Source organism: Lingula anatina, chromosome 6 (genome assembly GCF_051362555.1).
Source record: "Lingula anatina isolate TDL-2025a chromosome 6, LinAna3.0, whole genome shotgun sequence".
Lineage (NCBI taxonomy): Eukaryota > Metazoa > Brachiopoda > Lingulata > Lingulida > Lingulidae > Lingula > Lingula anatina.
Genome location: NC_141772.1, coordinates 19,435,091 through 19,454,934, shown reverse-complemented (window position 1 = coordinate 19,454,934; position 19,844 = coordinate 19,435,091). Strand labels below are relative to the sequence as shown.

Genomic DNA, 19,844 nt, shown 5'->3' with positions numbered 1-19,844 from the left:
ATCATAATTTATTGAGGTTTTTTCACAATTAATATTCAAGGTCATACCTAGTTTCAAATAGGAAGTAACCTTAATGGGAAACATTTTCTTGCAAAGAAAAAATTTCTTAGTACAAGGGTTGAGTACAAATTTAAGAGATTTCCCAAATTAAATCCTTGCCAGTTTAAAGTTGGCAAAACTTATTGCTCAAATGTCTCAGTGAATTGTCAGTTTATATACTAACTTAAGTCATATTACACACCTCAAATATTGGCTACATTTTCAAAATCCAAGTCTCTCGGCATAGTTAAAATTATTCTTGAGAAGTATAATATCAAATGTCACCAAAATCTTCCAACTATGGACTCTGATTTGAAAGCAGTAAAAATCAATGGTTACCGTTTTCATTCAAATTCAATATACACTTAATTGCCTTGAAGAAAATACTAGAACAATATGAAATATACAGAAGGAAATGAGAGATAAAAATCATTTGGAGGAAAAAAACCTCCATTTACAGATTTATGTTAAAAAATTATGCATTTTGTCAACAAAAACAGCAGCTAGGTCAGTTTGCATAGAATCAGCATAGAGATATTGTTTTGGTGCACTAAAACTATGCCTTCCTTGATGGGCCTTAGCAACCTATTAAAGCAATCTCTTCAAACCCAATAGCCCCATGAGAAGTACTAATCCATTACCTGAGACATAAATACGTGAAAATCTACCATTAATCTCATTTAAGTCAGAAAAACTTTTTCACATAATGTGATTCCATTAGGTACAATGGTCTTTCTATTGTAGCCTTAATATGAAACTTGTATGGATTTATTTCCAAGGAAAGGAGTACCGCCCATGTTAAGAAAACCTCCCAGTCTGGTGAATCATTAACCAGTTACTAGTCTAATGGATGTCTTTATCTTGGTATACAAGGTACTTGGATAGGCCCAGTCTGCCATATTTTCTACTGTGCCTACATATGGTTATGTTTTTTTTTCGTTTCCAAAAGATGAATTATTAATTGGTGTAAAGTTATCAAATGCAAATATTATTCAAGTCTTTCTGCCCAACAGAGTATTTTTTTTTATCTTTAACTGAATTTGGGTAAAATGAATCAGTGCCAGTGTGAGTCAGAATTATGTATTCGAAACATGTTTCTTTTTAGCATAAATAATCAGTGGAAAAAGAACATTACGTATACCTGGTCTTGACAAAGAAGTCTTTCATGTCTTCTCACATTAACCGTATAAAACACATCAGGGATCACCAGGGATGGAAAAGGAAACAGAGGACTCTAAAACTCTATACAGTCAACTATTTTTTTTTAACAAAAATCCATCAATTTACCTTTTACTACAGAAGAAAGGATATATACATTCAATTCCAAAATACACGGTCCTTGCACTTGTTTTTCTTATCTGCCCCTTTACATGTATATAATAATCAACCATAAAATCTCCCAATTAAAAATAGTTTAAGCTCCATTTTCTTTCAAATGTCCACAAAAAAAATTAACATTGTAACAGTTCACATCAATTGATACAGTTTGAAAGATATAGACCGATTGTTGGTTCGGACATTTTGATACCCCCCCCCCCCCATGTCAAATACATCCACAGAGTTCAGTTTGCCTACCTTACATTTTCCCTAAAGGCGTGTCTTACCACTTTAAAAAATGTTGTGTACTTCACTTTAATATCTTATTTACCGTAAGAAGTAAAATCAGGTCATAGAGTTAATGTTATTCCTCAGGACATGAACATTTTTTTTTTTACAGTTTTATACATTAAGGGCTAGAGGGCAAGTCTTCTTTCTCTTTTTTTTTTATCAAACAGTGTTCATTTTTAAATCAAATATCACCATAAAACATCACATAAATAGACCACTTCTAAATTACTTCAAAATCATTAGATGAGGAATAAAAGCATGAAGAGTAAAGATGATGCCCAGAGGTGAGAGATGGCATTGGTTCTCTTTCAGGGCAAGCAAAATTCAAATTCTGAAACCTATTTAGAGTTTTGAAGAAATGGAAAAGAAAAATCTGTTGCTGGGCATAAGTGGATAATTCAAAAAGAGCCATAAAATGTTTATTATAGAGTATTCTGTTACTATGATTACCAACCACGATGTTTAAGAATATCAAACAGCAATATGATCATTTTAGAAAGACAAAAAATTATTTGCAAACTGCAATCAAAATGGGACAGATAAACTTCTGATTAATAAGTGTTTATGGCATTATTTTATCAAGAAATTTTTCCATGTAAACTCTGCTGATATGGTAGTAAAATATTTGCACTGGGCATTATGTACACTGTAGGGAAACAGGGGAGGATACCAAAGTCAAGTCAGCGATAAAGAACAAAGTAACCTGTCTTTCAAGTTGTCAACAATGGTATTTCCTAACAACAACATACATAATATACTTCCAATTACTTTTCTTTTTTTGCTACAAATTAAGCCCACTGAATACTACCTATAAATGGATATTTGTGTCAATACTACAATGCATTGCAATGTATTTTTCAAAGTGAAACCTATCTGATACTTTTAATCCTAACAATATATTATAAAGGCTTTGATCAATAATCTCATAATGTTATGAAAATATATGGAAGATCCTATAAAAATCAAACTGTCAAATCATGAATGCATAGATATTGATAAAAATTTCATTCTCTTTAACTCTCAAAATACAAACCTGAATGGTGTTTTAGAACATTTTGATGTAAAAAGTGCATAATCCTAAAGTAAAGTTTAATCTGTTTACACAGCATACCTTGGCAGCTAGGAGTACTTTAATACACGCCCTCTAAACAAGTCAAATATCAGCCTCAGTACTAGTGGTGTTGATTTAGGTATGAGCATTCTTTTAAAGCTGTGTATTAATTGTTCCCATTTTCTCTCGATACAAATCTGTAATGCATCATCTTAAGCTAGAGATTAGCTGGATAAAATGACAAGAGATACTCAGGAATTTACCAATTACCAATCATGTGTATAATGATAATAAATAAAATACTGTAGTTGCAAAAAGGTGGAAAAAATTAGACTTTTTTCCCAAACCTGGATAAAATACACACATAGCTGATTTTATCAGTTACTTTCTGTTGTAACTGTCTTTTTTCCCCCATAATTATAGATAAAATCAATTCAAATGGAGCTTTAGTATTGCTGCAAAAATTAAGGGATCAGGTATCAAAAGTATAAGTTTTAAAAACACATCATAGATAGAAAGTGCTTAAAAATCAAACTACCCTGTGTTGAAATATAACTAAACTCATAACTGGACTTGCAGTTGCAGAATTTCTCTTTTGGCGGAATATCTAAAACCAAATTCAAATTTCATACCTTAATCATAAATTTTTTCATACAAAATATAAATTTGAACAATTGGCAAGAGAGAGAAAGAGAAAAAAAAAGAAAATCAGAGTGAGTCCAGAATAATCTCATTTTCAACAGAGTTGCAGTTGAGAACTAATCTACAGCTGGAAATCAGATCTTCCCTTGTGATGTGGATCCAAACGTCTGGAACGTGCAGGGTCGCTGCGATGAGAGTACTCCGAATAACGATCTGCCTCGTGTGGAGGTGGTGGCATCATCATCACAGGGTTGATCGCCATATTGGATTTCTTGTCCGAGGCAGTGTCGTAGTGGTAGCCATTCATCTCCGCTAAAGTAGAATAAAATATCATTAAGAATCTGAGGGGTGTCAATCTGTTAATTTCTGAGATTAAAAAAATTGCTTTCTGACAAATAGAATGTAAGATAAGGTATCTGTTAGTTATTGTTTTAGTGCTAGTTGCTAGTTCAAAGCTTTCATAGTACAAGCAAGCCATAATAAAGGTTAAAGGTTTTTCAGTTATGTAATTTCAAAATTGATCAAACACTTTCCTTAATCTTGCCTGTATCATTCATGACAGTAATTAACAGCATTCAATTTACATGAAGCAGTTGCAGTAAAGAAAACTGGGTATAATATCTAAAAATGATCTCGGGCTTCTCCAATGTAATCTGAACTACTATAGAGTAATATTATGATATAGGAGAATATAGGAACCCTAAAAGTGATATTTTATTAAACATGCATCTTGAATTAAACATGCATCTTGAGAACTTATCAACTATGTCATAAACAGGAAAAAGGCATTGTCTTCTGAGAGATATTACTAATTAAAACATGCAAATTGAAGAAAAAAATTCAAATTGTAGAAAATACATTTTGGTCTTAAAGATTCTGAAGGCTGACACTACTCAATAAAGCAATTAAATTCAATAAATAGTGTGTAACTCTAAAAAATTAGAAATGTAAAGAAAGTAATTTAACAGATCATAATGACAAATTTTCACAAAGTGATTTCCACTTCTCACTAAAAATTTAGTTAACAGGAATGTCTTGATTTGCACTAAAATCAAGCCCAACCAAAGGCAGTTTTCCAAAAACTCAATAATGACACACTGGAATCAGCTTTTATCCGTATGATCATGAGCTGGTGAAAGGCAAAGGCAGCCATAGCAGGGCTGGTGCAATGTTAACTTAATATATATCCAAGCAGAAGCATGGTAAAAGCAGAAATTGAAAATAAGTGTCAGTGAGTAAATGGTCCCAAATAAATAAACAAAATGTGACCAAGAAAACAGAACATACTCAGAGTGAAGTATCACTTTCCTCTCTCACCTCTACAACAGCAGGAGCTAAGTAGAAAATAGGGTGATTATGAAATACTATTTTACTTCTAAGGTCGCAATCAGTATGGTTATGGTGATAAAAATAATCATGTTTTAACTCAGGCTATGCACACCTCATGTCTCACTCATGGTCAGCAATCAATGTTGTGTCACCTATCGGTCATAGCACTGACAACTTAACAAAAGGTTTACAGGAGGATTTTACAGTGAGTGTCTGATTCTAATATAAAACGAGACATAGTGATGCTTTCATTCTGTGGACAATACCAGTACACATATTTTAGCCATATAACATATGAGTCTTCTGTTAATCAATTATAAAGCTCCCCACCCCCTAAAAAATATGTAAATGAAATAAAGTAAAAAACGTCAAAGACACTTATATTCAATAAAATAAAAAAATAATAATTTGGTGTTTTGAGAAAAAAATTGATCCTTGCAAAATAATAATGGTGGACATCAGGTTACAGTAAAAGAAATATATAGAGTTAAATCAGCGGGTATAGGTAACACACACACACACACGCAGAAACAAAGTAACTTAGCACATTTACTTTATTTACAAAATATAGTTACCATATTTAAAGAGTATGGTTAATGAGATATGGAAGTTAATGAAAGTTAATGCAAAGGTTAATAAGCGAGGATTATGGCATTTTTTTTTTCAACAAAAGTTACACAAATAATTACACAGCTTACTGGCCAAAGACAGCTCTCTCTCACAAGTAGATGTAACTTCATATTAGTTATCAAAAGATCTTGTAGGATTGAAAACAAACTTTGATTTCAACTAAATCATGTCAAAATAAGGCCAATTATTTGAAAATGCTAAGTTTAAAGCAGAACACTTACATTTAGTCATCGTCTCACTCTTGTAATACGTTGGTAGTGCCTTAGGATATTTCAGTGCCAGAACAAAGGCCAGGATGCACAGAAAGAGAATATCAAAGATGCCGATGATGGCGAGAATGAACGCCCAGCGAATCTGACAGACGCCAGCGTTATAAAGACCCCCTTTGCACACATTGTAGACAATAAGATGGTCCCAGCCTGCTGGGTAGATGACACAACCCAGGAACATACACAGGACTGGAAAAAAAATCACAAATAATTATGGTTATTACTTGACATTTTCAAACATCACAATTTTTCTAATTTTTCATTTTTTTTTTTTTTTTGCACTATTTATCATTTTCGAATACTCACAACAATGTATTTTCCGACACAATTCCAACTTACTTTTCAGAACTGGAATTTTAGTTATTATTAGCAAAACCTTGTATGGGGAGGAATCATCAATCCATGTTGTTCCAATATATTGAGTGAAGTACTTAAAAAGAATACCTATAATTAAACTTCATATGGTGTTTTTTTAAGATAACAGTTACATAGCCTAGGAACACACAATGACTGAAATGCAGGGAAAGACTTAATTATCAATGTGTTAAACCTATTCCCACTGTTAAAAACTACACAACAATTGTTTTTTTTTAAAATGAAATCTGCCAGTTATATTACTATATTATGCAACCTAAATCCCTATTTGTACCGAAAACCTTTACTGATAATAGGGGAGGTTGAGTTTCATGACTTCCATGCAGATATTAGAAGATACAAATCCAAAAACCTACATGTATGGGTCATCTGACTTGTTATTATTTTCAAAAATTCGACAAAATTTTATGATTGAGTACCTGAGATGATGTCTAGAATGATAAGACCAGAAAGCATCCTAAATATTCGTAAATAATGTCACCATATCTATAAGTAGTGATAAGGATAAAGTCTTGGAGATTAATCATTTGTACATTCGGGATATCAAGACTCAAAAAGGATTTTTAAGGTATAACTTTTATCCAAGTGATTAAATTTATATTATAAAGCAGTTTATTTATATTTGTAGTATTAATATTTTGAGGTATTAGCTGTCACTTTTGGAACACTCAATATATTGCAGTGTCAATTCTACGTAGTTGATTCTATAACTAATCCAAGGTTGCCAGTCTATGAACCAAGAAAACTGAATATATTACATCATTTTTTTAACATGCCCGATTGATTTTATCACATATTTAACTAGTAAATAATATTACATACATGACTGATACAATTACTAGTAACAGGATTCCCTTTTGGTTCACAAATCCATGTTATAACCCAGGAAATGAAACTTTTTCCCCACAAGAGTAGTGTAATTGTCAAGTACAAGTATACAAAACTTGTAATAACAACAGAATATAATGTACTATAGTAAGCTTACCTGACAGTGCCTGTATAGTTCCACATATATAAAACACATAGTATGCTCTAAGGAAAAAGAATAGCAGGAAGCAGCAAATGCACAGAAGTATGAACAGTGCAGAGAGTCCGATGAACGCTGTCGCTGCCTTAAATGCTGGCGATAGTATTGTATCCCAGTTATCAATGCCACCAGAGCACACAAGGGCTTCGTTGGACCTCAATGCGCAGTGGCGATACAGACCAAAATGGCCATACCCTGCGGCATCAATACTCCCCGTGTCTCCAATCCACTGTGGCTGAACAAACACCACAATGTTGATGATAACGAAGCACACAGTCAGGATGGCCCACAGCACACCAATAGCTCGATAATTTCGTACATATTTGTTGTGATATTCATAAGTGCGAGATTCCCATGTTGTTGTTTCCTGATACATTTTTGAAGAATTATCTTCTTAGGCTATCCACAAAACACTATTTTCAGTAGTCTGTTGTAAAGTCCAACTCCTCTTGATTGAAAGGTATCTTTAGAAAGAATCTTTTCCCACTTCTTGTTGCCCGGTCACCTGTTGCTGTGGAAATCCCTTTTTTGTCTGAGCCAGTGCAGCAAGACAGGGTGCGCTATGGGCAAGCTTGAAAGGTATAATATATCATTTCATATTAAAACACAAGAAGTATTTACGTGTTTCGGGGAGGGCCGGTGGGAAAATTTTCAACTTTGTTTGCAATTTAGGGACCCTTTAATATACTAAGCCCTCATGAAACTATGAAGATTAACACAAAAGATAAACAGAAAATTATTAGATAAAAATGATTGTGCACTTTAATCCTTTACAAAAACGCAAATAGCAGGAACTGCCAATCACCCCCCTGAATAAAATGTCAACAATAAAACAGGTTTGGTGACCCACTTTTTCACAGGTGACAATTCAAAACCCTTAATGGTGACTAAGAAGGCATTAAGATGTAAAACATGCCCTGCATAAAATCTTAGTCTGAATCATGTATTTGACTAGATGTATGTTTCGCATGAACTAAAACAATATACCTGAACTTCTACCTAAAGTTTGAGACGAGTAATTTGCCTACCTGTCAAGCAGACATTCTCTCCTAATTTTCTATGTAGCCGGGTGATGAGAGATGAAAAATTAACTTGAATAAATAAATAAATAATTTTATAATCTTAATACCATGTAATCATTACTTGTCTGAAGATATTTTAGTTTTCAAACGGAAAGGCAATTTGGTTTTACAACTTCAACAGCTTCATTTCCTGTCACTATTTTAGTGAACGCCACATTAACCAATTAGATCATTACTGGAGGTGCTTTTCATGGATGCACACGTGCGGCGGCTGCTTCGAATATGTGGCAAGTTTGCTCTCTTTCCCGTCAAGTTTTATTGCTTAAGCATGCCCTTTGTGGAAAGTTTGCTTTGATTACGTGTACTGTACTGTCTAACATATAATGTGTGAAATGGAAAAATTATATGAAGAGGAATTTCGGAAGTGCTCGCTAACTTTTGACAATGTTGTTTTCATGCCGCATAAATATGATACATTCAAAATATTCGCAAAAATATTAGTTGATAGTACATTCTAGTACAGCACTCATTGTTTCAAATGCTAGATGTTTTCTTTCAGCTTATTCTTTCAAGTGGTCTTTTTTTATTTTAAGAACAAAACACCCCAATGAGGCCCGGCACAGCCTGTAAATAAAAATGGATGTTGCTACAGCCAAAGAGCAGCTGTATGAGCTGATACCTGGAAGAAAGGGGCAGATAGATTTACTGTTGTCATTGTGTAGTCCTCCTCATCCATATCCAGCTGTGTTTGTATATGGGGTGACAGCAACTGGGAAGTCGCTGGTGGTCAACCAGACGATGAAAATAATGAAAGTATGGACAGTCACGGATAATTACTAGTATTTATACAGTTCAAACAATATTCAGTACAGCAGATTCAGTATAATGTGTCAACTTATAAATCAAATTATCATTTATTTCAAACAAATCCTTTGGTTCAGGTTTCATTCTTTGGCATCAGCTGGAACTTATGTGAAAGTAGCAAATGCAGGCATAAGAGTAGATAACATAGCTTTCATAATGTATTGCTTGTGTACAAATAATGACATTTGGACAATATATGTTTTATTTTTACTATGTTAGCTGATAATTAATATCTTTTCTCCTCTAGCTCCCTCATGTACTAGTGAATTGTGTGGAATGTTACTCAGCCAAACTTTTATATGAGGAGATCCTGAATGCTCTCTTAGGGGACGGCCCTTGTCCAGCCAATGACTTCAGCGTGACCCACAGGTGTGACAACATGAATGACTTTGTCAGAGCACTGACGCATGGGTTACAGGAAACGCTGGTGGATGATCCATTTTACATTGTAAATAACAAGTTTCTTGTCAGTTATCTGGGGTAGTAATTTTGAAACATGGCAGCTCTGGATAGTGAGATTACAAATACAAAATTATGTAAAATAAGCTCTGTAAAATGTCAACAGTAATTTTTCTGTTTTCAGTAATCAAGTTTATTTTTGGGTGTATTTGGAAGTATTGTGAATGTCACATTTTAAAAACAATTTCATATAAAAAAGCTAATTGATCACAAGCTACATATCAACAAGTGTATGGAGAATATTATGGTTTCAGGCTGATAGTAATTAATTAATTGGGGGACAATAAGAATGCCACTTTTCAAGACCCAGAAGACGGCCTAAATCCACCCCTGAGAATTCCCCATAGAAAGAAAATTAACAAAAGATTACTGTCAGTAAGTGTGTGGAAAAATGGTATTTTTCAGGTATTAGACAAGGCTGAAAGGCTCAGAGATATGGAAGGTAATGTCCTGCCAGCATTGCTGAAGCTTCAGGAGTTGGTAAGTTAGGTTATATATAAAGAGGATGTAAAGGTTGTGTGTGTGTGTGTGTGTGTCTGTGTGTGTGTGTGTGCGTGTGTGTTCCCGTGTTGTTCCCTGTTTAGTGTGTGACATTGGTGTGAAATATTGTCATTTACTTGAGACATTTTAGGAAACCTTACCCGTATCTGCATCATAGTTCAGATCATTGTGTGTGTGTGTGTGTGTGTGTTTGTGTGTGTGTGTGTGTGTTTGTGTGTGTGTGTGTGGTATATAAAATGACCGAAGAGAAATTAATATATTACAGTAAATCTTTATTTATGAAAGGTTGATTTTTAAACATACTGCAATTTTCTAAAATCTAATTGTATTCCAACAGAATTTCAGGCTATGTAATCGAGCCATGTAACCGAGGAAGTGTTTTTAAGTAATTTATCTTAACAAAATTTGCTTTCTGCTCTTGCTTATTCTTTAATATTATGTTATTATTTCTTTTTCAGACAAAGTGCAAAGTTAGTGTGATCTTGATCACAGAAATAGTGTGGGAGAAATTCTGGGGAGGAACAGGAATGGTAGACCCCTTTCCTATCTACTTTCAGGACTACACAAAAGGTATGAAATTTCAAATATAAATAGTTGTGTGTAATAGTTGTTCAAACATAGATAATGTTTTGTCAAGATTGAATGACATAGTTGTATTTTTCAGAGTCCTGTTTCTTCATGTTACCCATGTTACAGTAATTATAACTACCAAAAAGATATTTTACAATTGGAGAATTTTTAATTTTATGAAACAGATAACATAAAGATAATTATTGTTAACCTTTACCTTTCTTGCACAATCCAATCATTACTTTGATCAATTTCCCCCCTTGTAGAGGAACTCCTGGAGATCATGGCTCTGGACAGTCCTGAGGACTACCCTGTCACTTTCTACAAGTCCTACATCACCCTGGTCCTCAGTGTGTTCTACCTAGCCTGTAGAAATCTGGCTGAACTCAGGCACCTGGTAAGTATGGTCGGCTTTCCTCTTATATTTTTCCCTAACAAAAGAGGTTATGTTTTTGTCTGCATTGGTTGGTTGATTGGTTTGTGTCTCTGTTTGTGGACAAGATATCTCAGTCAGTTCCTGGCAAATTCAGGTGAAGTTTTTTTTGCATTTTTTTTGGGCAAAACAGAAGTAAAATAAAAACTCAGCTGAATTTGGGGACTCCTTATTTATTAAATGGATTTTTTATTGACTTTTTCCCTTTTTTTTAGAATATGTGATGTTATTGCATATAGTGATTGGTGTATATTTTCTTTTCTGAATTGCTGTTTACATTTTTTCATAAGTCAGTTTATATACTCTATTTTTTAAAGTTAATTTAAAGTTAACTTACTTTAGTAAGCTATTGTAAAATTCATAGATAACATTATTATCATTTCAGGCACAGTTAAACTTCCCTTTATATGTGGAACCCATCAAGTCAGGGGATGGTAAGTAATTTAAAGATAAGAGGTTCTGATTTTGATAAAATAAAATCTTTACTTAAAAAAAATCTTGCATATATGTTTTTTTTTCACTTATTATTCAAATAAACAAAAATTTTGCCATGTTTGTTTTGTTTGGTCTTTTAGTATCCTTGATATTTTAAAAGAATGCAAAGTAGATTTCAAAATTAAAAAAAAAATCGGATATGAAATTTGAAAAATATTGAATTTAATGCTGTCTAATAAGAAACTTTTGAAAAATTAGGAATATGACCAATCAGTCAAATTATAGAACTGGCTCTTATGGAAATAAATCTGTTTTCAGCCACAATGTCTGAGTCCAGGAAACTCTGGAAGCACATTGAACCATTCTTAAAGAAAGCTCTGCAAACAGTCTATCTCAGGGAGGTCTCCAGGTAATGTTTTCTGGCTTTAACTTATAGGGGTTGGGAGTAATTAATTTAAAGAGATGCAACTTGCCTTTGTTATATAAGCACAAGTTATCGGAAAAGAAAATTAGGACATTTATTATACATTGATAAATGCATGTTTTGGTGTAATAATCATAGTTTGAAGAAAGAGTGGATGTCCTACCTCCAGAATTGACAAAAAATAAGTGACCTAAATTCCGTACATTCCAGCAAGCAGTGGGAGTCCATGCAGCAGAAGTTGATGGAGGATGAGGAGGGGGAGAAGGGTATGGGTGCTGCTGGTGGCCCCATCCCCCTTCATGTGGCCAGGTCTAATGTGGAGCTGCCATTTTACTCCAAGTATCTCCTGGTGGCTGCTTACCTCGCCTCCTACAACCCTGCCAAGTCTGACAGAAGGTTCTTTACTAAGGTTTGGAAGCCCAATGCTTTATTATATATATAAATGTATTTTTACATTTATTTATTTATTTATTTATTTATTTATTTATTTATTTATTTTTATACAGAAAAACACTGGGGAATCTTTCTGATTGATTGTCATATAGTTATGTAGAAAAATGACTTTTTAGTTGATAATATCCTGGTCTCTTAAACAGCATGATTATGGTCAGGAAGAACCCTATGGAAAAAACTTCCTCAGTTTTGGAACAGAAAGATTCACTCATATATTTGATTTTATGAATGAAGGACAATTCTTTATTATGACATTGTGGTGTAATGCATTTCCAGTTTAGAAAGTGGTTTCACAAATCTGTAAAAAAAGAAAGGTAAATCGTTTATTTCACATTTCAGAACTGTGGAAAACAAAGAAAATCTAACCGAGCAGTCAAGAAACATGAAAGGGTGAGTTGAACTGTATGGAAAATATCCTGGAGGGCATTTCTCTACTTTTGTTGCATTTAATAGAATTTAGACATTTTTTTATTATTTTGAATGATTTTCCCCCAATAATAATATTAAAAAGTGTTTTATTATATATATAAAATCAACATAAGGTAATTTTTCACGTCAGGAATGAATTCTTTCCTGCAGACAAGTAATCGGCTCTAAGTTTATTTATATGAACTACTTAAAATGTGAGTGAAGCTCAAAGGGGAGGCACATTAAGCTTTTTATGTTTCCATCCATAATATTTTTTAAAATATTCTTTTATTTTGAGAGGGTTGAAATAAAAAATAATATTTTGCAACTCACAAGTGAAAATGATACACACATCTTCCCTTTCAGACAAGTAACCAGCTCTTGGGGCCAAAGCCATTTCCATTGGATCGGCTGATGGCTATCTTTCACTCAATTATAGAGGGTAGAGTAGTTCCTACTGCCAACATATTCTCTCAGGTAGGAGGTTTTGCACCCTTGTTTGTGGTAGAATGCCAACACATTAATACTTACCTCTGTATTAGAGTGAGTATTTTTCCTTTCAAGAAAAATTGTTTTGTATTTATCTTGTTGTTATCCGGAAACTTCGTCAGAAATAGTCAGTATATTATTTTAAATGAGCAAAAATGGTTAGCGTCATTATATTTTGGAAACATTGTCATTTAAGGTCAATGTCTTATTACAATCTGGAAATATTGTCATCAAAGGTCAACATTCCATTTTGTAATCTGGAAACATTGTCACAAAGGCCAACATCTCATAGTAATCAAGAAACATTGTTGTCAAAGGTTAGTGTCCAATAATATTCCAGTACCTTCAGTCTTTATGTCCCAAAAAAGAAAATATTGTAAAAGTCCATGCTGTTGTTTTGTTCTAGGTGACGTCTCTGGTGACATTACAGCTCCTGGCCCAGGTGGGCAGCAGTGACCAGCTGGAGGGACCCAAGTATAAGTGTCTGGTGTCTCTGGACTTCATTAAACAAGTGGCGAGGTGGGTACTTTACACGGGGTCTTCACATTTTCATTTTCATGTCCCTTGTCTGAATGTCATCTTATTGCTACAATTTAGTAAAAATGTAGGATATAGTATCTGTTCAACTTTTGATCCTTTTTCATTCTATATGATCTAGACATGCAAAGGTTATGATATTTTTTTTTGTAGAAAGAAAAAGATGTTTGCATTGTGACACTTGATAAACTGTTAAAATCAATGCGTCTTAATGAAATATTTCTTAATGTTTTTTGCACTTTTACGAATTGATAAAAACATTTTTCATAGTTGATTCAGAACTTACAGTGAAATTCTTACAGGTTTTTGAGATACACTCCTTCATGTGTGGTCTTTTTGTAATTTTCAATGGTGATCTTAAAAGTATGTTTTCTAGGCATAAAAACAAATATCTAAGGACTTTTGTTTCTTATTTTCCAGGACTGTTCAGTTTGATATAGTACAGTACTTGTATGATTTTGTATGAAACTACATAATTGTGATTGGAGAAACTTGGGAAATCAACAGGAAAACAAGTAACCATCAGCAGGGAAGATCTCCTGACCTATCAGATAGGAATGTACTGTTCTCATATGTAGGGATGCATCAGCAAGTATTGTCTTGTTTTATACCTACTGAAGAGGAGATTTTCAATATTAAATATTGATATTTTTCTATTGAGCTTGTCTATGACGGGAAGATATAACTATTGGATAGAGAGGCAGAAGCAAGTATATTGTCTTGTTTTAGAAAGACTAAACACATAGATGCCGGTATTAATTCTGCTCTGGTGAATGTTTTTCTGCTAGCGTGTCATTGTCAGACAAGAGAGGACTATTATGGCCTATGGGATATGTTAAGAGAGGCAGCAAGTAATTGTATCTTTTTACTACTGGTTTATTCCAAATCTCTTGTGCATATGTACAATACTTATGTGATCAATCACAAGATAAAAAACTCTACAGTAATGACCAAACTTAAATGTGAATTTGTCTCTGTTAAGCCCATCACTGTCAAACAAGATCTTCCAGAGATACTGTTATGGGATGGAGAGGCAGCAGCAAGTATTACCAACCTTAAATGGTACTGTTTTGCAATAATTGTGGGGATTTAAAGTTAAACATAAAATCAGTTGCTACTTGTACCAATGGTTATAAAATGGGGCATGCAACATGTGTAAGGGAGTGAAGAGGGTGACTTTGTGATTGGGCTGACTGCCATCCTCATCTGGAAATAATATCAATTAAACATTGAAACGCATGTATTTCAAAAAAGGTTTGGCCATCATTAGAAGATTTTAAAGAATTAACAATGTTTGGCCTTTAAAGTGGCTGTGAAAAATGTTGCATTATTGCTGTTCACACATTGCAGTGGTTGAGATACATAGGATTGTGTTTGTAGGAGGCACAACTCCTTACTTAATATTCTCATTCCAGTAAACCTGGAAGCAATTTTTTCAATCACTGATAACATAAATTTTGTAATATGACTTACTGCCCCATGAGTAAAATGTTAAAACTTTATTAAAAAAAAAATTAAAGTCAAAATCATTAACTACTGAGTAAGGTGAAATGACAATGGCTGGATGTGCTTTATTTTTGTAAGAAAATATTAAAATTTTGATCTTGAAAACATTGGGATTCGGGTGTTTTGAATGATTGAGTTGTGAGTTCAGTTGCGGGTTTCTGTGAATGTGCTGGCTGTTGTAAATACTGACATAAGCATAACATACATCGAATACATACACAGACATGAAAATGATCTAAATTTTAGATATATGCAGACACACATGCACACATATGAAAGTAATTTGAACTTTGGGATGATTTTCCTTATCGGTTGCTGAGAAATGGGGCAAACAGCTGTAAAGTTACATCTCTTTGTGCCATGTTACACTGATAAGAAGTGAACTCACAGCAGGGTTCTGCTATCAGAAACTGTGTAATAAAGTCTTTATTTTCTTGTATCAAGTTTTTTTTCTTTTTTTCTTACCATGAAGCTTGTATACATGTTGCTTCCTGAAATGTGTGATTTACTGTGTATTCACCAGGGCCAGAGTGGCATTTGAAGAATAGATGTAATTAATCAGTGTCCAAAATAACTTAAACTATGTTTTAGGGTGTAATCAGTATACCCCTCCCACCTGGTAACAGTCATGAGCTACTGGCAAGTCCAGTTGGTAAACAATACTAGAGAAAGTTGTCTTAAAGCTGTCGTACAAGAGAGGAAAACACTGTCACTGTTTATGGGTAGAACACAGAAATGCCTTTAAGGTGGTTTAAACATTGTGTTGTTTGTGATTTAGTGCAATGTTTATAAACTTTACTCTCTGGTTTATTTTCTGGAACTGATAGTGACATTTTCAATCTGTCTATCTTGAGTGGCTCCACTTCACTATTTATCACCGAAATTGAATTTTTAAAGTTTTGATTTTTGAGATCCTTCCAAGTGAAGTGAAGAGATGCCTATTAAAAGCACTGAAATGAAGTAGAAAGGTTGCCTTGATAGATAAATTTGTCTCTATGTGATCATTTTGATAATTTGACATCATTGAATGTGGCATTCTTGTAAAAGATTTGGCCCCAGCATTTTTATCATCATTAAATCATGATTAGAAATCCATATTTTTTGGCCATATATTAGAAGTACATAACTGTGAACTGTATTATGAGATTTGAAATTACTTATCGTAGAAGAGTCCCATATTGCTGTGTTTGGAAGAAACAGGCTTGAAATTTCACACTGAAGTCCTTGCTATTTGGAATTTGGTGTCTAAGGGAAAAAAAAAGCATTATGAAAAAGGAATCATAAAAGGAAATGGGACCCAAGTTTCCTGCAGCATACGCTCCAGCAGTGAGGGGAAAGAGAAGGAAACTTTTTTTATCTGAGGAACGTGAAAGCTTGAAAAAGTAAGTGTCAGATAAGAAGTTATTTTTTTTATACTTTTCAAAGTAGCAATAAGAATCTGCCAGTTAATAGAGGAAATGTCATTGATTTAGTTTTAGAAGCACGGATATGAAGTTATTTGGCACTTTCCAAAATGTAACAAGATGATGTGAATTTTTTTGTTTTTATTTGCCAAATGTTTTTTTTTCTTTTGGTAAAAGTCATATAGTTTGTCCTGAACCCAGATTTACAACTGCAATTACTTTTAGTGAAGTGGAAACCACAGTAGTAGATGACACCTAGATTGTTTGTTGACAAAATACCACTGGTATGTTTTCAAAACCTGAAACTACAGAAGCTGAAAGATGCCTCTTGCAACTAAAATATTATTCCTCCCCAAACTCTGCAATGTTTTAAAACAATTAGATATGTTTATTTATTCATCTAGGAAACTATTCCCCATTGTTCAGGTCTTTTAAGTGCTGATTTTTAAAAGAGATTATTTGGCTGACTTACAACTGATGTGTTCTGAAATTAAGTTTCCTGAGTTTTATGTCACAAAAACAGGGACAAGCATTTGACGTTGTTAATGGTTCATTCCAGGCGTAAAATCGGGCACGATGTCACATGTACAAGTGCTCACATTGCTGCTACTGACTCTTCAGTCGTGCGATTCTCAGGGGAGGCTGCCATTTCTCTCTCCGTTCTTCTTCCTATGTAACTATCATCGTCAACAGGAAGCGGTAGGACCTGAGCAAGGAGAGGTTGCCATAAGTGTCTCCATCGAAGGCAACCCACAGTTTTATACACCAGGGCAGTTGTATGGAGGTGAGATCTGGCTCTCCTGGCTCATTTTGCATGAGTGTTAACATTTTCAACAAATGTTCCTGATATATTGCTTAGTGTTAGGAAATAACTGTGGTCTCACTTATCACAGATTAGGTGAAGTGAAATATTTTGCTGAAACAAAAGTTACACTGGAGGAACTCCAGCTTTATAATCAGATAATGATTTATTAAGTATTAAATGTGTCAATTTTCATCTGTAGACTTTATAGTGCTTTGTAACTATGGGTTACAAAAGATATACTGTTTTGCTTGTTATAAAAAGACAGTATTTAAATATGTAATTGTATTTTGTAATTGATAATTGTAGACTGTAAAGAACTGAAAGCACTTTAAAGTACAATATGGATTACATATGACAAATATATTGTATTGCTTGTTATAGAAGAACTAAAATATTTGCTAGGTCTTAAAGATTACTACATGAATCTTGACTAAGAAGTTTGTTTTAGGCCACCAATTTAGTGGCAAATTTGAACTTTAAAGGTTATGGTATAATGAAACCAAATGACAATATCTTTCTATTTTGGATAAGAATGGCCCTTAAACAAAATTATGGCTCCTACTAGACAGCTCAAGTCGATAAGTGCAATTTGTTATTTCCCAGTGGAGACTTGCTAATTGCAAGTTTGTAATTTTCTGTATCAGTAAAGTTTACTGTTGACACAAGCAATTACCATTATTATTTATTTATTCCTAGTGTATATCAGATCCAGCTCCGACTTTGATGGCTTTCTCCTCACCGGATTATACACGACAGCATCCGGTGCGCATGTGTCGCCACTGACTTCTCCTATGGCGGCCATTAGTGGAAGTGGGGGGCCTCACCAAGGGGTGAACTACATGTGCTCTATGATACATTCGCATCTCAGTCGCATGCCTCAGCAAAATTTGTCATTCATGTGGATGGCCCCACCCAAAGGAACGGGCTGTGTCAGCTTTTTGTGAGTTCTTGATTTTCAGTAAAATATATATATATATAAGATGGATGCCAGTAGTAAAACAAGGATTTTTTTCTTAAATTTGCATAATATCTTCACAGATTAATGTTGAGAGATATTTTACAGTGTCTGTCATTTTTAACTTCTGAATCATAAATAGAATGAAGTTTTCCCTTTCCTGTCAATGTATTATAACTATTATAAGAACATTGCTTTTCCTCACAGAAGTAAACTGCTCACAAGACATCCTCTCCAGGATCCATGAAGGAATTAACTTTAATCTTGAATAATACTCAGTATTTTACTAATATATTTAAATGTCATGTTATTGAGCACTCTTCTTTTACAAAACATTTTTTGGAGTTAATCATCTAACAAACGTGTACTAATTAAACATAGCTATTCAGAAATTTGGAATTGTATAATTAAAGAAAATACTGTCAGAACATTTTAGGGAAGAAATTTTGTTCCAATAAAAAGTGAGAAATTTCCTTCAAGTACCAATCTGTAACATGGAGTAGCATTTTAAAAAATCCCTAATTGACATTCCCCAAAAAGGGTGTCATAAACAATTTTTGGGAAGTACACAGAATATGTCAATCTTTGACCCCTACAAAACAAATCTGCCATCTGTTGCAATGAGAGATGGCTCTTAGGTTACTAAAGATTGTCTTAATGGGGTTCTTGACATGAAATGGCACAGTATCTTGAAATGCTGTTTATTTCTTTCAAATTGTTAGCACAATATGTGACAGTATTTGGGGATTCAAGCTCTTGATGATTATTTACCTCCACTTAAAGATATCCAGTTGCTTTATTTGCTCTTACATTTAAATCGAGGGCTAAGTGCCTGGCAAAGTGGTAGAAAAAGAGCTGAAAAATAACCAATTTGAAGCACAACCGTTGCTGTAAATGATACCTTCTTTAAGTGTAATAAATCACATGCTATTTCTTTTTTGCTCAATTTGAATTCAAACTACCATTTCTAATGATGATTCGTTTGTGGAGGGATGTGTTGTGTTATTTGGTCTTGGCTGCCTCAAAACCTAAATTTGTTCAGTGATGGATCTTTCCAGAAAATTGTTAGAAATCCATTAAATTGAACAGATATTTGAATGGGCTGGTTTGGCTTAAATAAAAATATATTTTAAGTGAAAAATACTTCTGATTTTATTCATGGATAGATGTGTTTGATCCTTGTTTTATTGCAAACATATTGTGGCTAATAAAAAGGCATAGTGAGTGAATTATTAATGCAAAAATATCTCATCAAAATTTATTTTTTGATGGAATCAATATTTAACCAATATCTCCCAAAACCAACTTAAGTTATTTTACTTATCAAAGAGCTGTATCCAGAAATGTGATCTAGAGTAATTTTGAACATTGTGTAATCCAAACAAATTCAGAACTATAGCTATAATATGCAAAATATATCCCTTAACAAAATGGAAAATTTTCAGCAAATATTGCAGCAATATTTAGTTTGTGGCAACAAGTTTGCATGAGTTTGAAAGAAAAATTTTATTGCTGCTAATTTTCAAGAAGGAGTTTCAGTTTCCAGCAATATTACAGCAGGCCTGATAAGACACTGGGCATCCATGGTCTTTAATCTATTTTTCCTTGTT

The 19,844-nt window shown here is 33.6% G+C and overlaps 3 protein-coding genes across 4 annotated transcripts in view; 2 read left to right on the top strand and 1 right to left on the bottom strand.

The window, feature by feature from the left end:
- Positions 1–962: 962 nt before the first annotated feature.
- On the bottom strand, positions 963–8,100 carry LOC106161895 (LHFPL tetraspan subfamily member 3 protein). 2 transcript variants are annotated; one of them, XM_013538968.2, is made up of 5 exons: positions 7,999–8,100; positions 6,929–7,541; positions 5,521–5,757; positions 4,628–4,674; positions 3,498–3,652 (listed from the first exon to the last, which is right to left on the bottom strand). In XM_013538968.2, exons 2-4 carry the CDS (start codon positions 7,344–7,346, stop codon positions 4,628–4,630), a joined length of 702 nt encoding a protein of 233 aa, XP_013394422.2. In that variant the 5' UTR covers positions 7,347–7,541; positions 7,999–8,100; the 3' UTR covers positions 3,498–3,652. The 2 variants fall into 2 exon arrangements, with proteins under 2 accessions (XP_013394421.2, XP_013394422.2); XM_013538967.2 differs by lacking the exon at positions 4,628–4,674 and having other exon boundaries at positions 963–3,652; positions 7,999–8,099.
- Positions 8,101–8,123: 23 nt separating this feature from the next.
- LOC106174786 (origin recognition complex subunit 5-like) lies at positions 8,124–15,510 on the top strand. Its single transcript, XM_013556473.2, has 13 exons — positions 8,124–8,279; positions 8,586–8,805; positions 9,104–9,304; positions 9,721–9,795; positions 10,275–10,386; positions 10,653–10,783; positions 11,205–11,253; positions 11,573–11,663; positions 11,889–12,087; positions 12,471–12,521; positions 12,906–13,016; positions 13,435–13,547; positions 13,986–15,510. Exons 2-13 carry the CDS (start codon positions 8,629–8,631, stop codon positions 14,029–14,031), a joined length of 1,356 nt encoding a protein of 451 aa, XP_013411927.2. The 5' UTR covers positions 8,124–8,279; positions 8,586–8,628; the 3' UTR covers positions 14,032–15,510.
- A 153-nt stretch (positions 15,511–15,663) lies between these two features.
- Positions 15,664–19,844, top strand: part of LOC106177362 (reelin) — an 84,547-nt gene continuing 80,366 nt past the window's right edge. Inside the window, exons 1-3 of the mRNA XM_087015990.1 lie at positions 15,664–16,453; positions 17,034–17,258; positions 17,976–18,219. Coding sequence (XP_086872116.1) covers positions 17,051–17,258; positions 17,976–18,219 — 452 coding nt within the window. The 5' untranslated portion in view covers positions 15,664–16,453; positions 17,034–17,050. The remainder of the gene's footprint in view (positions 16,454–17,033; positions 17,259–17,975; positions 18,220–19,844) is intronic.